Raw genomic sequence first — 16,489 nt, 5'->3', positions numbered from 1 at the left:
TTTTTTTGTGGGGGGGGGGGGGAGGTAACCATATCCTTGAAAATGTAAGAATATTTGAGCTGATGAAATGCTGAACCTACCAAAATCAATGAGGAAACATTTTCTGATCTCTTCAGGGTCTGAAATTTAAACAGTGTCTCTATCATCACATGCAAATGGATAAACACCATGACAAATTAGGCTATCTATGCCTGCAGTCTTGAAATGTCAGCTCATAGCACAGACTTAGATTCCTCTGTTGATGCACTTTTAAACACAAATATGCATTTTGAGGTCATTAACCTTCCGATTTTAAAAATCAATATCTGAAGATTTTAAAGGAGTTTCATTGCAATTTTCATATGGTTCATGATTGGGTACTTTGTGTGTGTGATTCACAAGCCACTGCATACCACCGTTCTTAAAGCAGCACTTGTCATAGTGAGATCTGTAATTCTGGAGGCACTCTAATTCCTTCTGCCCACAAAAATGGTATTAGAAAAACATATGAGAAATGTATTCTATTGACAGGTCACATTCCCTACATTCCTCCATTTCCTGATCAGCATCTATGGTTATTTGTAATTACTGTGTTTACTACTGGAAATGGCATGTAGGTTTTAACTGCAGCCGGAGTGTTTAACCTGATTTTCACCTGAAATGACTGAGATTGTTTTCAGCGCCCGCAGTACTCTGAACGTTCGTAAGGCTGAGACATTGCCCAGGTCCACAAATTCAGTTATGTATCTGTAACAAGGGAAAGTCACACACAGACAATGACGAAACACCAGCAAAAAAAAAACAACAGTCAAAGGGACAAAGAGAGACAGAGAAAGAATCACTTGTAGCTGAGAGCCAAAACGTAAGGATCAGGGCTTCTTACCTGGGATTACTGAAATAGTTTTTAAAGCTCTCAATACCCTGAAAGTCCGAAGAGGTGAAACACTGCCTACTTTCACAAATTCTCCTACATACCTGTAGAATTAAGTCACAGTTATTTGGAATTATACAATAGAGTATAAGACTTGTCTGAATGAAGAATGCAATCATACAAAGTGGGAGCAAACGCAGCTGAATGAGAGATGCATCCGCTTTTCAGGCTGCTATTTGATGCCATTTGTCCCAGTTTTTTCATAGTATACATTACTTCAAATGTTTCTTGAACTATAAAACTTATCTAATAGGCATCAATTCTTTAAAACTACTGGGTTAACTTTGTTACTGTGCTTTTCAGCAATAAATACTTTAAAAACTTCAGCATCATGTAGCTTAACAAAAAATTCTTTACATTATAGGAAACATTAAGATCTATTTTGCTGCTCTTAAAAAAATAAAATCTTCAAATACCCAAGTAATTTTCACATAATAGCTTCTGCAAACTACATATAGGACAACATCTGAAAATATCAGTGCAAATGTTTCTACTTGGCTATTTATTCTAAGATGCTGCATTCTGTGCTAAAGCAGATGTTGGTTTCAAGAGATGCTTAAAATTTTACTTTGTTTTGTACATCAGATCCATGCCCTTCGGCTGCAGGAAGATAGATTTTGAATGAATATAATTGCAACCCTACTAAAAACTATTTATGATTAAAATACCAATCCCAGCTCTTCACTGCCATGCCTATTTTGGTCATCATGAAGACCCATACCACATCTGAGTTTAGTGCTGCCAGAAGGATCAGTTATGGGATGCATTTGGTTTTATCAGTGTTTTACAGAATTATTTCCTCCAAGTGGGCATACAGTAAAAGCACAGTCACCATTGCATCCTCTGAACAAAATAGTTCTTGGACTCTTTAATTTCACCATTAAATTACCATTAAATTTCATTTACATATTCCACATCTTTAAGGCATTTGTTTTTACCTGTTAAGGAAAAAACTCACCTGGTTATTTTACAAAGCCTGCTTAAGCGGGTTTTGTGCAAAGGCCTCTGGGGAGGACAAAGCATCCTCTCCATATCTACTAATCCAGATTATAGCCTGGAAGAGCAATATTGCTTCTCCTCTTCATAATCTCATAGAGGAGTCTGGGGAAAGATTTACCTGTTTCTCCCCCTGGTTTACTCAGTGCTTGTCTCACAAATTCTTATGCAACATGCAAGGGTGGAAAAAACTAATCTGGGGAGAAGCAATAGCATGGGAATATGATTTTGCTGACTAGAGATTTGTAAAAACACATTATTAATATGGGGACAAGAATATGAAGCAAATATTACTGCTGCTTGCTCACAATAGTTAGTTCTAAGATTTATTTTGGCCATTTCTTGAGTGAAATTGCAGTAGACCAGTTCCTCTGAATTGGGAGGGAGAAGCAACTGGAATTCCCATCCTGAATTTACCTATTAGCCGGGGAATTGCTTATTGTCATTAAGCTTTTGGCAGGGCACTTTCCAACCCAGAGTTACAACTGCCTGTCCTGGAAAGTACTCACTTGATTGAGAAAAAGTGATCTAAACAGCAACAGTTCCATAATTTCCTACTTTCCTTTGAACCTTTCCATGGCCCAGAGTGCCATGGCTGTGTCTGCTAGCACAAGGTGGAAGAAAAGCCCTGGAGACCTGTGGCACCTCTTACTCTCTAGTGTACTATTTGAAACTACTGTCTATACCCCAATCTGCGTCATTTCTGCCCCAAAGAGGAGGCAGGAAGTTGTGTGGCAGTAACTCTAAAGCAAGTGATGGTCTTTCCACTGTAACACTTATCAGTGAAAGAATAAGATTTTCTATTAGCTTAAAACCCTCAGTCTACCTAAATCTCACGGCCCCTTAAGAGGCTCTCCCATTCTGAACCCTCATGCCATCTTTTTTTCCAGACAAAAAAGTATCTCTATAGCATCACACTAGCTACAAGCAAAAACACCACCAGTTAACTGTGATCAATATTACTTTAAATTACTTGCAAATTGGATTTATATGAAAGATAAATCATATCAGAATAGAGTCCATTATCCAATGCTCTGTTCTATCTGCTGCTTGTATACTTGGGAAAGAGGTTTCATTGTACATATGAAGATCACACTGACCATTCAGACTCAAATTTCAGTGACAGCAAATGAGATGTTCCCAGAGGAGTTCTGCAGAGCTGGGGGTGATGCCACAATCTCTGCCCAAACTGAGAAGATGAGATGGAGCAGACTCATTGCAGAGGCTGCAAACTGTGGCTCCCCTTGTCCTTTTCTCTGCTTCTTTCTGCCTTAACTACCTAAAATATTTTTCCTTGTAGAATAGAGGGAACCCACACATGGAAACTCTCCATCTTGTGCTGAATTCAGAGACCTGCAAATAAACTGACATCCTAACTCACAAACAGAAGAACTATCATACCCTGCTTTTACCACCTGTCTGATGGACAGCAGAGCAGGCTGGTCATGCCTTGTGTTGTTCTATCGTGTGTCTCAGTGCTGCAGAACTGCACTTAGCACTGCTTTAGGCAAAGTTCAGCTGAGAAAAATACCTAACGTGTGCTGACCTCCAAAAGCTCCTCCCCATCTGCATTGCATTTTTTGAAAGCTTATCACAATGGCCAGATGTCAGTTCAGCCAAATCCATAGGAATGCAGTAACAGACACCAGGATCAGGCCTAGAGCTGGCTATGACCCAAAGCCTACTAAAATAAATGGAAGTCTTCCCAACAAAGTCAAGATAGGTTTTACATATCTTCATGCTGTTCTGCTAAATGTTGCTAAGGTTCATAGAATCATACACTATCTCAAGTTCGAGAGACCCATAAGAATCACTGAGTCCAACTCCTGGCTCCTCACAAGACTATCTAAAGCTAAACCATTCAGCTAAGAGCATCATCCAGACACTCCTTGAATATCGATGCTGATCCCTGCACCCTACCTGAGGTGTTCTATCAACTTCAGTGGCCCTCACTGGTTTTTGAACTAAGTGGGATTGAATATTTTTTCCCAATTTTGGTTCCATTCAAATATAACTGGCCCAGGAGTTCAGCTCAAATGAAAGTCCTAACAGGCTTGCACCTCACTTAACACTGTGAATTACGAGGTTTAAAGATGGCAGCAAGAACTCAACTAAAACCAGAACAGAACTGAAGTATCATTAAGCAGAAAATACAGGGAGATTAAATTAAATCCTTCTATGGTTAGGAAACGGTGCCTTTAAGGGCATATCTAACCTGATTCCACTTCAAGATGACGTGTTTTTCACATATTTTCTCTCTTTGACTACGAAGAAAATCTGGATTTCTAGCTCAGCTTTCTGGTTTTCAGCTGGAGATGCCAACAGTGTCAGACATCTGCCTTTGGCAAGAACTTGAGCTGACCCTGGGTCTGCTGCGAGCTTTGGCTGACTGCTTCCCTACCCCCATGTATTTTTAGCTGTATAGATGCCACAAATCCATCAGCTCTTCCAAAGCACCAGAACCCCACATGTTCTCAGCAAACTCTAATAATCTAGGTAGAAGTATATATTTGAAGGGGAATATCATGTATGAGGGGGCAAATTTCTATTCCCAAAATATATAACAAGTTTTGGAGGCCTTTAAATCAATTCTCTATTGCAGTAAAATAGGAATTACTTTCAGTGAAGAGGCCTTGTGAAGTGAAGAAAGCAAAAACAGTTTTAGTTGTGTTATGGATAGATAAATAGGGATTTAAATACATGGGTATTCAGTCAGACGTATAATATTTTCTATTCAGGGGTCTAAAGCTTCCCAAAATTGCATTAGATACTTGAGTATTATTACAGATATACAAACAGCTCTCCATGGAGCACAGAGAGAGTAAATAACTTCTCCAAAGTATTACAGTGAATTGAGAGAACAGAATTGAGAGAACAGAATTGAGAATTCCTCTGACTTCTTCCTCTGAAACCATTCAGGAAAAAACCCCTCTATCCTAATACACTTCAGCATTTTCTCATTGTCAGTACAATTTGAGTGAAAAATAAAAAAGACTACAGCCAGACAATTTTTTAAAAGTCCTACTGCGTATTACTGCCTTGAAAAATACAACGGAATGCTACTTACGCCATAACAATAACACTGAAATCCAGCCAGTTCCATGGATCTCGAAGGAAGGTGAATTCTGTCATGCAAAATCCTCTCGCCAGTATTTTTATCAGTGACTCAAAAGTATAAATGCCAGTGAAAGTGTACCTGGGGAATAAAGTGGTCAAGACAAGCAAAAGCATTAGCAAGCAGTAGATAGCAGGAATGGCAGAGGCACGCTCAACTCAATCCTGCTTACGACACACTCCTGCCCATCTTGTTGGGGTTGCTCATGCAAGTCATGGCTGCAGTACTGGGCTGTGCATGAGCAGCTTCATGTGTGACCCAAGGGACATGTAAGAAATAGGAAAATGCTCATGACAGCCACAGGATGAAGATCATTTTCACCCAAGGATGTACCTTGATGTCATTATGTCAAGCATGAATACTAACTATGCTGCTAAGCTGTGCTACAGGACTTTTGAAACTCTGCCTGCAGTCATCAGTGAAAGAGGAATGGATTATGCCCCATTCCTTGTTGTTTCTCTAATTTAAAGGTGGGTGGTTGTTTCATTCATACCTCTCATCTCTTCCTGCTCAATACATTTTAAAAGACAGCAGGTTAAAAAAATGTCCCCACTTAGCTTTATTAGCTAAAAAGGGTATTCTTCTTGCTACTTCCCTGTTCGCTATCTGTGGTAAATCACACCATCCCTCAGAATTAAACAACAGAATTCCCTCACTGAGAAAGAGTAAAACAACTCCCGCCTGTATACTATACATAATGATTTTGACCTGCTTGACAGTAAAAGACACACAAGGGTGTTTTTTTCCCACAGTAAGACAAGTTGTTTATTAACAACAGCTGCCTGACTGTGATGATCTTGGATAGAACATACATCTTATATTTTGTAATAAAGATTATACTTCCAATAAAATTTAGCAAATTCTCTGTGGAGGACAATAATATATCTGACTTACAACATTCAGATCTCTATTCATCCAGGGATCTACCTACCATCAGAGACGTACTTCAGGGCATATAACATCTCTTTTTTAATGTTTCTACCTGAGACATGTAGCCCAATGAGACTAGGTATTCTAGACCACATTTTAATAAAAATAATAAACGTTTAGTATCCACTGCCGGCATTCCCTACCCCTTTTCTACAAATGAAGATGTAGATGATACCAAACCCTATTAGAAACACCCCAAAGACACACCTAAAATTCTATAAAACACGAAGTCAGTCATGATGTTAGGGGCTTTCACTGGAAACACTATCTTGAGCTTTCTGTTCAGTCCCTAAATACCAGCAGATATAATGGTGCCATCACACATAAAAAAATTATAGCAGTTGGGATTCCTATTCGGTAAAAAAAAATAAAATAAAATAAAATATAAGGTATAAGCAATTAAAGGTGGCTTTACACAGAAGAATTTCATTATGCATAAAACACAAATGTTTTCTCTCAGCTGTATTCTGCTGATCTGCAACAGGGCACACGTACAAGATAGTGGCAAATCTCTTGCTCTCCTGACATCATGTCACACAGTAGAGCTAGTTACACATATTATAAAACCTCAGCAATGCTTCATCTTAAATGGAGATTCATAGGACAGGTTTTATGCAGCAGTGGGCACTGAATGTTTCTCACATCTCCTCTTTGACAACACACCTAAGAATTATCCTGTATCTGATTTTTCATGACTCCTATTTAGCTTTGCTCTGGTATTTCAAATATAGGTCACCCATGTGACAATCTCTTTAAGCATGTGTATTCAGTAATACATGCAGAAAACACATGCAAAGAGCTAAAAAAAATACTTAACGGTGCATAAGCTCATTAAAATGATAAAGCACTTGTATTTATTCAGCATGTCAGATGGTTTAATTGATTGTATAATCATCATCTAATTCTAAATGGATCGGGCAAAGTCCTCCAGCAACTGAGCAGCTTCTTTAACAACAGAAAAATTTTTAGTGGAGGGAAGTTGAATTCATTTCTTTTTTCCAAAATGGTCAGGAAAATGTTTTAAAGGAAGATCTAGGACAAATATTTTCACAAGGTTACTCTTGCATCCCCTGGTAAGTGTCTGGAACAGCAGAACAAAATGGATTAAATGCTTTGTTTCTAAATCCAGTATTAATCAATTTGAATTACAGTTCATTGGGTTATTTTGCTCCTCAAAAGTACTTGCCTTTGATTTAATTCTATTCATTCGAGGAGGAAAAACTATGAGGTATGAGGAGACACAGAAGAGGAAACATGGAAGGATCTACTGCATGCTGCCCAAGTTTGTTTGCATTTCTGTTCTTTCTTGCATGTCCTGCTTGAGACACTGATAACATCATCCCCAGTTTTCTGCTTACAGAACACACTTCATTTTGGTTTTTTTGTTGTGTTGATATGTGATGTCTAATGTTCAAATTCCCAGCTGTAGACTCACTGACCAAATTTTGACTCATATGAATGAGATGTCCATGCTGAATACATATGGCTATGGTACTGTACGACAGTTTGAAATAGGAAAAAGGACGACACTGGGGGAAAAGGAAAGTTGTAGGCATACTTGAGGGTACTACCCTGTACAGAAATACATGAAACATCCTGGGATTAGGATGTTATTGTGATCAGATGAAATATTTGGTTCAGTGCTGTCTATAATTAGCAATTTATGGCCTAGAAGATGTGCCCTGCATGATTTCATGAAATCTAAAATAAGGGCATTTTACTGTCTTTCCTTACAGCCCTGAGTAGACCAACCACCAGGCTATGGAGCAGCAGATGGCTGTATTTATCATATGTCAGTCAAAAATAAAAAGTGTGTTCTGATTGGTTCAATGAGCCAAAATAATTGTTTAATGCACTGTAGGTTGATTAGCTTGTGCATCTGGTATCTACCTCTTAGAGGAATATTTTAAAGCAACTTAAAGACATGAAATGGGCTTTCTGAAGCCAGTTAGCCTCTTCTAAAATTAATAAAAAAAACCCAAAACCAAACCCCCACCAAAAAAAAAACCCTCCAAGTGATACATTTCTTGGTTTGGGGTTTGGGTTTTGGTGGGTTTTCTTGGGTTTTTTTTTCTGAAGATTTGACAAGCTAAAAAGATGGGAACCCTCCTAAAAGTGTTCCCAGAAAATTTTATTCCTGCTCCTAAAGTATGCTAATCAATGATTACAGGGGAACACTTCTCATGGGGAACTCAATCCAAAAGAAACTTTTGCTCCAATAAGTTTAAGGTTAAGGACAGAACTAAGTACATCCAGGAAGTATTTTCTGAAATAATTAAACTTAAATGCCATCTGCCTATTCTAATGTGCCCAACCATTGAATCTCTTGCATGGGAACTGTGGAAGGCTGGACAGTTTCAAATGGAGTTCTCATCATACGTGTTTTCATTCAGCTGTAGCATAGCAGGAGCATTTAGAGGTAAGTACAAGCTTGGTAGACAAAACATTGTCAGTTTACTTAATAAGTGAATTTTCACAGGCAACAAACCCCTGGAAAAACATTTTGTCAGGACAGATACTATGGTCAGTACTGGAAAGAAATTAGACTACAGCAAACAAGAGGAAGAGTATAACAAATAGAAGAGGAAGGACGGGCAGCTATAGAACAGCAAGGATACTTACTCAACATATTTATTCCAGGACGGAGTCTCTGATTGTGCCATGAACACACAATTAGTTAAAATAGTGCACATAATAAACATACTGAACAATGTAAATAAGCAAATTAAGGAAAGCAACCCATATGTTGTAAGACTTAATAATTTTTTGTCATTTCACACAGGATATAACAGCTCACTCATAATTTGCAAGTTGCTTAGAAAGGACTATAGGCATTTGTTTGCAAGTACATAAGGAAAAAAATTATTATATAAACATAAAAAAATATTGAGAATAAGGAAACTTTTCCCACTGTTTTCCTTTGCCTACATTTTTTATACATCATACAGTAAACAAATGTACTGACTAGCAGTCCTCTGAAAATACAATACCCCAATTTTACAGCTGTGTTGGTCAGATGACAATGTGCATAGGTGCACAACTTTGTACAAAAAGCAGGATTAGTATCATTTAAGTATCTACAGAAAACTTGTGTCTGCAAATTCCCATTATATTTTGCATCCTGAAACACTTCTCAGGCAGTAGGGCAAGTTATAAATCTAGTCTTTCTAATCTTTCTAATGGGCTTGAGTTCTCACTTTCAGTATAAAGTAAGTTTCACCAAAAGCTAATATGAGTTTCACAGCACTAATTTTAAGGCTTGGTTTGCAAACTGGCTTGTCTTAGTCTGCAAAGCTGGCTTCCTCCGCTGAGGCACCAGTTTCCCTAATTGAAGGCTAAACCAAACCTCCCATGTGTATAGTCCATACTCTTAGCTGCTAAGCTGAGGCCGCAAATACAGAAAGGAGCACCCTTAATCGAATTCTTGAAACTGAAAAAAAGTTCACTGAACTGCTGTCCTAAAAGCACATGTCACTTTCTGTAAAAGTATTACAAAACATGAAAGGAGTCTCCTGCATAAATAACAGGTCTCATGCTACTGGAGAAAGTTTAACTAATGAGTTTAATTGGACAGAAGACAAGGAAAAGGAAAACAGCCTACAGCTCAGTCAATAAGATGGGATCCTTCCCAGCAAAGATTGGTAGCCTCCATATATTAATCTGTTTTGCCTTCTTTACAAAAAAAAGAAAAAAATATGTAAGGTGTTTGGCTGGCTGGTTGGTTTTTACTTTTTTACTGATTCCATAGGTGTCATATTTTGTTTGAGAATAGTGATCCAAGAATACATTCTGAAACATTTGCATGAAAACTGTCTTTCTGCAGAGTCAAAATCTATGCTGAAAACAGTGGAATGTTTTCCTATGGGCCACATAAGCAACTGCAAAGCTAAATTGGTAGCAACCAACCTGCATATTCCCCAGTGCCATTGCAGAAATCAGTAATTGAACTCAAAGGGACTGCTCATCTCACAAACATTTTCCAATTCTGAGCCAACACCTACTGAAGGACTGGGATGGATATCTGATAGCCAGTCACATTTTCTCACATCAGCTTGAGATACGTTTCGGTAATTTGTGTCCATCTGGTTAACACAATTAGGTTATAAGCTGCAGCTAGCCTAGAAAACACTGGATTACTTTTTCCAACTACAGTGAAATGCTATGAAAACAACAATAGTAAAACAGAGTGGTATCTTCAGGCCATGCCAAAAAAGTACTGTGCTTCAATTCAATTCCAAGCAAAGAAATTTGTCTATAACCACCTATTTTAGGATCACTGGTCTGATTTATACATCCCTGTTTCCTTCTGGTGTAAGATGAGTCTAACAGATGTTCACTTACAGGCAGGTGTCATCACCTTTTTCAAACACCAAAGAGAATACACCAGAGAAAACAGGCTGAAAATGTAAGGGGTCAGCTGTGGGACACCAAATGCTCTATGAACTCAAACTGAGTTTCATGACCAAGCTGGAAACTATAAAGAACATAAAAGAATGAAGCATTTCAAATGGTTATGCACCAAGGTCAGATATCTGTATTAAAAGAAAGAGGGGGAAAAAAAAAAATCCTACAGAATGAAAATTAGCATTCCTACCTGAAATCTAATGCAATTGGTTGCATTACAAAAAGTCAGTGTTGATGATCTACTCAGAAAGCACAAAGTAAAAAGACGAAATTGAGATAAGGTATATTAACAACATTGACTGTTACCTATCTTAGAACTGCTACTAATTCTGATTTTTGAAAACCTACTGATCCATGAGTTTACATGGCTAACACATTCAGAAGTATGGGTTGGACTCTGTTATGGACTACAACCCAAATATAGTAAGCTACTCACCAGGATTCTTTTTGCAATAAATTAAACTTATGATTTCCAATTTGAAGTTACAGAGTAAGTTTTGCACAAACTGGTTCTAAAACTTATAAATTTTATCTCCTAGCACAAAGTTATTGAGTAAAACACAGCATACCTCTGTTCTAGACTTCATTATGATGGATAATTGTTAATTAGCAGACTGAATATTAGAGGTTTTTAAGTGATCATTGCCAAATTACATATAATATGTGCAAGCAAAGGTTAGTCCCAATCAATAGTACATATAATTGGTGCTTGACAAGGTCTCATTTTCCCTTATGGAGGAAAGTGTGTAAAATCAGACAGGAGAAACGTTGCAAGCAGAAAATATGAACAAAGATTGGAAATTTGGGTTGGTTTGGTTTTGTTTTGGGGTTTTTTTTGTTTTGTTTTTTAATGGGCCAGAATCCATAATTCTTACATCAAGGAAGGTAATTTTGGCCAAAATCCCATTCTGGATCTGTGGCAAACAGCAGCTACCTATGATACCTAGAAAAACAAGAAATAGCAATTGCTATGATTTTATATAGGACAGCAAACTGCTTGGAGAAACTAAGGACACCACAGAATGGTCCTTGGCTTTCAGGCAGGAAGAACTAAGAGGCGTCTTTTAAGCATAAGACATCAATGAAATGTTAGGAGGTGGAGTTTGTAAAGGAAGATACTAATAATAGCAAATAACGATGCATAAGGCAAAAAGCATTCATCCAGTGGGATGCAGACCTACACTCCCTGTGTCCTCTGTGACAGAAATGGACCAGGGTCTTGTTCTGGACAGCCGTTTGGCCCATGGTTCTTTCATAAGGCCTCCTAGACTCTGAAGAAGAGGAGAAATATCTACAAAAGCTTTAGGAATACATTGTTAATTGAAGTAATTCACCTTACTAGGAGGTTGTGGATGTTTTTTCCCTTGGAAGACTGTATTTTTGAATGACTAGACTAATTAGGCTTGGCTGGATGAGCAGTTGAATATACAGGATGTATCCTGCCTGAAGTCTCAGAGGAAGAACTCCATATACAGCTACTTAAACAAGAAATGTGACACCCACAGCTTCTAGAAAGGACAATTTTACTCTGTCCTCTCTATTCTGTTCTACTGTTAGCTTTCATGGTACACTTAATGACTGAAATGGAAATATTGCATCTACTAGAGAAGATGCTTCAGACACTTCCGTGACAGGGCACCATTTGTTAATGCTCTTTTTTGGGTTTTGCCCTGAGGAAAATAAAGATTGCTTGATTACACTCACGCAAGACAATAGATCTGGTTCCCAGATTCATGTCTGTGATATTATCTGCTTGAGTACTTGCCGATTCAGGCTCCTTTCTGCCTGGGATATTGACTGCCTGCTCAGCCAATTGGCGTTTGTTTTTTGGGTTGATGTGAAAGATCTTTATTGACAGAAAACAAATCAGTGCCTAATGCAGGAACTTCATCACTGTTCCAGTGGGACTACAGCTGTTGCCTCCTGCCTGAGCTTGCCAAAGATTGAGCTGTTGGATTTCCTGACATTATCAGCACAAGGTGATAACTGGAGTCTAAAATGCTATTTATATTGTGACTCTCCACTCCCACAATTTACAATATTTCTGTTCCTGATGTATCTTTCAAATTCACTCCTCTGTGGTCTTTATCCTCAGAAGTAATGTCATAAGGATTTATTGCATACTTAACTTTTGGTTGACTGTTACCAAGATCATGTAGTTCCTGTGTATTACACATACTTGTGACCTCTTGGCTACATCAGGGGGTGTAGAAGAAAGTGAGCAGAAGACAGAACAGGTCTCCAAAGCTGGAGGCAATATTCAAATGTACATGCTTTTTTTCTCTTAGCCATACCTCTGCCAATTCATTGACTTCAATTAACTTCAGCAAGGCTGTGCTGATGTAACTGTATCTAATAAACACTTGGGTATGCAGCAGCAAGTGCTGCACTGCTTGCATGTATAATCTGATCCATAATCAAATCTCTCTGTAAAATTCTATGGTGTATTCTTAGTAATCATAATAATATCTTGGCTGATATCACACACCCATTTTTGCATAGAATTATTGTAACTAGAAGCTTTGCCTATTTTTTCTTTTGCTAGATTATCTATATTCTCATTTTTTTTCTCCCTATATGGCAAACCACTGGGAATCTGGTTTCTTCCTGGTTTGTTTTGTTGGTTATTTTTGTGGCCTAGTTTGTTTAGTTTATTTCCTCCCTCAAGTCTGATAATAAACTAATGATTCTAAGATGCTACCTGCTTTGTACTTATTAGTTCTTTGTGGTGGACTTGAGCATTACAGATGAGGGATTTTTGTCACTGAAACGTCACACGATCATCACAGCTCCATGTGGAGTCTTTGAATTATCACTGCCAGGTCTCCCATGTGCACCAGAGAAAAAGAAGGCAACTTGTGAAAAAAGGTGTGGTTTTAGTAATGTTCGCACAAAGCTAAACATTTGTGTCTGTTTGGTCTTCCAGAGAGGCATGACTATGTCAGAATATAATGTTTCTGTGTCAGTGTTTAAAAACCAAGTGAAAAGCAACCACTGCGACATATCCTGCATGACTTCAGAACTAGAGCTAAGGGAAATTAGGCATCACCCTTCGATCGAAAGGTCCATCAGGCAAGCCTGTACTTCATTCCTAGCTGTATAACACATTCCAATAAGCAAACTAAAAAAACCCCAAACAAAATACAAACCAAAACACAATTTTAAAAATGTTTTGTTTCAGGAGATCAAAATAATTAATTTCTAAGGCAGTTCGAAACTAAATTGCATTTGCATAGGGTGTCACAGAGTCTTATGGAAGAGGCTGCTCAAAAGCTCAGTAGCAAAGCTCTCCATCAGTGTAGATTTCCCAAGGTATGCTCCAACCTCCTGGTTCCCTTCCTAAGGTACTACACCCAGTTTCTCGCACTGACTCTTTACTAAACATGTTCAGGCCCTTCACACCTTTTAGTCCTGAGTAAAGTCAGCATACTCTCCAAAGCAGTTCACATTATCTGATGCCAGCAGTATAATATAGCCATTTTCACAGTTCACATAACAATATAAAATGAACCAAACCAAAAATCCAAGTGCATTTCTGCTTCTGCAAGCTAATTCAGCCAAAAGGTTTAAAACAGCTTAATGAAATAAAATGGTTTCTGACTTTCATCCATCTGTGTTTAAGAACCATATAAAATACACGAGGAGGGAAATCAACAGAAAGGATATGAATGTACCAAAATTTTAATTGCTGCTCTTCTGATTGGATGGAAAGGACTAAGTATATACAAGGCAGGAGTGGCACTAAATCGAAAGATTGTCTTCCCTTTGTTCAGTACTATAAATGTCTGGAAAACAAAATGAAAGAAAATGAGAACGTTCAGTATTTTCATTTATGCTCAGCTTTTCCCAGCCCATGTCCCACTGGAAAGTTCCTGCCAGGATCCCATACTTCTTCCCCACTCCCCCAAATACCCCCAAATTCCTTTTCACTTGGTGAAGAGTTTTGTCCAAGACCCGCCCAGCAGAGCTGTTGCCTGTCCTATTGCAAAATCCCAACTATTTTTCATTCCTTCAGTCCTTACAGGGCCCTGTGCCATCACCTCTTTCACAGGGATGGGAAGAGAGTGAAATTACCTTTAAAGATAAAAAATTACCCAGAGACTAAAATGTGGTGGAGGGACTTCTATGATGTGCTTTTCCAAGTGCCAGAGTCCTTACTATATTGTTACTCCATTTTCTCTACCTTGAGCCCATTGTTGCTCTCAGTCGATGTTTTTGTCTCACCAAGTAAGCAGCTGCATGAGGCACAGCTTCACCGCAGGACCTGACCCTGGCACTAAGGCACTGTCATTGTACTCAAGTTAATATAAGCAGAGGAAACCAATACTGTGAATTATCTTAAATCCAAAGTAATGCTGAATTGGATGCTTGGCCAATTTATGGAGCTCTGCAGATGCTCCAGCATGCACAGGGGAACTCATATTCACTCAGAGACAGGATCAGGACACCCGATAGATAAACTCTAAGCAACTCTCCCACCTGGAGTCTAAGACCTTCATGACACTAAAATTGCAAATCTATATCCTGCTGCTTGTGCCCAGGTATAACAGGCAAATTAAAAGGTAAATTAATTCTGGCCCTTCCAGGTAAGTAATCTATTTGTCTTTATTAATTTAACTTTTATTCTGTAGTTCTTGTACCTGTTTCTACACTGTTTTAGTAGAAGTAGCATTGTGGTCACATTAATTCATTGATTATGGGAAATAGCATAGCCCAAAATTGGGAACATAAGTACCTGAAAGAACTAGAAGCTGCCTAAAAACACGCTGTGCTTCCAAGCTTTATTTTGTCCTCAGTTTTGTGAAATGTTTGGAAAGGGGAATGACCTGTAGTAAGCAACCAGCCCAGCTCTGCTGTCAACAGCCTTTTGACAGAAGCTGTTTGTGCTGTTGTGGCTTTGTTCCAACCTACACGTGATTCTTCATCAGGTGATGCTTGCTTTGGGACGAAGCTTACCCTTCTGCAAAGAGCCAGCACTGCACATGCTACTCACATCTCCCTTCAGCTCTGTTTTGGTCATCTTAAACAGTCCTGAACTATCCTTTCGCAGGAAAAGAATTATCTGCTCTCCAGGAACAGTTGTGGAAGTGCCTCCTGCTCTTGTGCAGAGTGCTAGCCCAAGACTCAAGCCACCCAGAAGCCCTTAATGTTAAGGGGCTTAAGTGATAAACAACAGATCTGTGAAGAGTCAAGGCTCATGCAGAAAACAAGATAGGGTAGATAAAAACCTCTGGCTTAATTTAACTCAGCTACTGTTCTGCTCTTTTCAGACACTGTATATTCATACTCAGAGTTATCTAAAAACACCAACGTTTTAATTATGCTTTTTAACCCTCTTTGCCCTCACACTTAGATGTTTTGTGGGATCCCTGCTCATGCTGAAACTCTGATCCTTAATGTGGAAGAAAACATTTTTACTGGCTGCAGAAAGCAACCAGAGCCCTCAAAACAGCAAAGCAAAGAAGCAGGATGGCTAGTTGGTGCTCACCTTACGATCATTGTAGTAAGGGTCAAGGTCCTCCAAAGGCTCCGCAATGAGCTCTGGAGGAACAGTCCCATAGATATCGGGCAGCTTCTTGCAAGCTTGCAAATCAAACTGAGGCTGAGGTTTCTCATCTTCACCCAGCTGCTCTCTGTATTCCTGCTTCGCATTCCTTGCGACCTTCTCCGCAATTCGTTTCTCAATAGCAGCCAAGGATTCAGGCGTGAACCGGTGGAAGCTGTTAGTACCCGGTGGTAACAAGAAGTCAGCCATCTTTTCATCCTGCTTTGTCTTTTCTGGTCTTTACTCCTAGTAGTGGAAACAGCTGAAACAAAAAGTACCAAAGGTTAGTGACAAGATCAAAGCAAGAAGAACAAAGCCATCAAAATGACAAAAAATAACCCGAATAACTTGCAGGCTATGTATTATCAGGAAAACAGCTATTTTTATGAGGTGAGTAGAAGATCAAGGAAGATAGAAATGACCGAAACTGTAATTTCAATTAAGAATCACTCACAATTAGAGCAAAAAAGACTTCGTAGATAGGCTGTGGAGTATTAAGTTTTTCAGGCGCTTGGGATCCTCAATCCAAAATAAGGAGTAACTTAGATTGATACAAGATTAAGTTTCATAGAAAGCCACACAGATTTGG

At 38.7% G+C, this 16,489-nt stretch overlaps 1 protein-coding gene across 1 annotated transcript in view; it reads right to left on the bottom strand.

The window, feature by feature from the left end:
- LOC104412375 (sodium channel protein type 5 subunit alpha-like) overlaps positions 1-16,110 on the bottom strand; it is a gene marked incomplete at its 3' end in the record, with an annotated part of 23,570 nt that extends 7,460 nt beyond the window's left edge. Inside the window, exons 1-5 of the mRNA XM_010023084.1 lie at positions 15,844-16,110; positions 14,022-14,140; positions 8,574-8,663; positions 4,974-5,102; positions 635-726 (exon numbers count right to left, since the gene is read on the bottom strand). Coding sequence (XP_010021386.1) covers positions 635-726; positions 4,974-5,102; positions 8,574-8,663; positions 14,022-14,140; positions 15,844-16,110 — 697 coding nt within the window. The remainder of the gene's footprint in view (positions 1-634; positions 727-4,973; positions 5,103-8,573; positions 8,664-14,021; positions 14,141-15,843) is intronic.
- Between the last annotated feature and the right edge of the window lie 379 nt (positions 16,111-16,489).

Source organism: Nestor notabilis, unplaced genomic scaffold, assembly GCF_000696875.1.
Source record: "Nestor notabilis isolate BGI_N333 unplaced genomic scaffold, ASM69687v1 scaffold4831, whole genome shotgun sequence".
Classification (NCBI taxonomy): Eukaryota; Metazoa; Chordata; class Aves; order Psittaciformes; family Psittacidae; genus Nestor; species Nestor notabilis.
The sequence above is the reverse complement of the archived record's forward strand: the minus strand, read 5'-3'. Positions and strand labels throughout refer to the sequence as shown.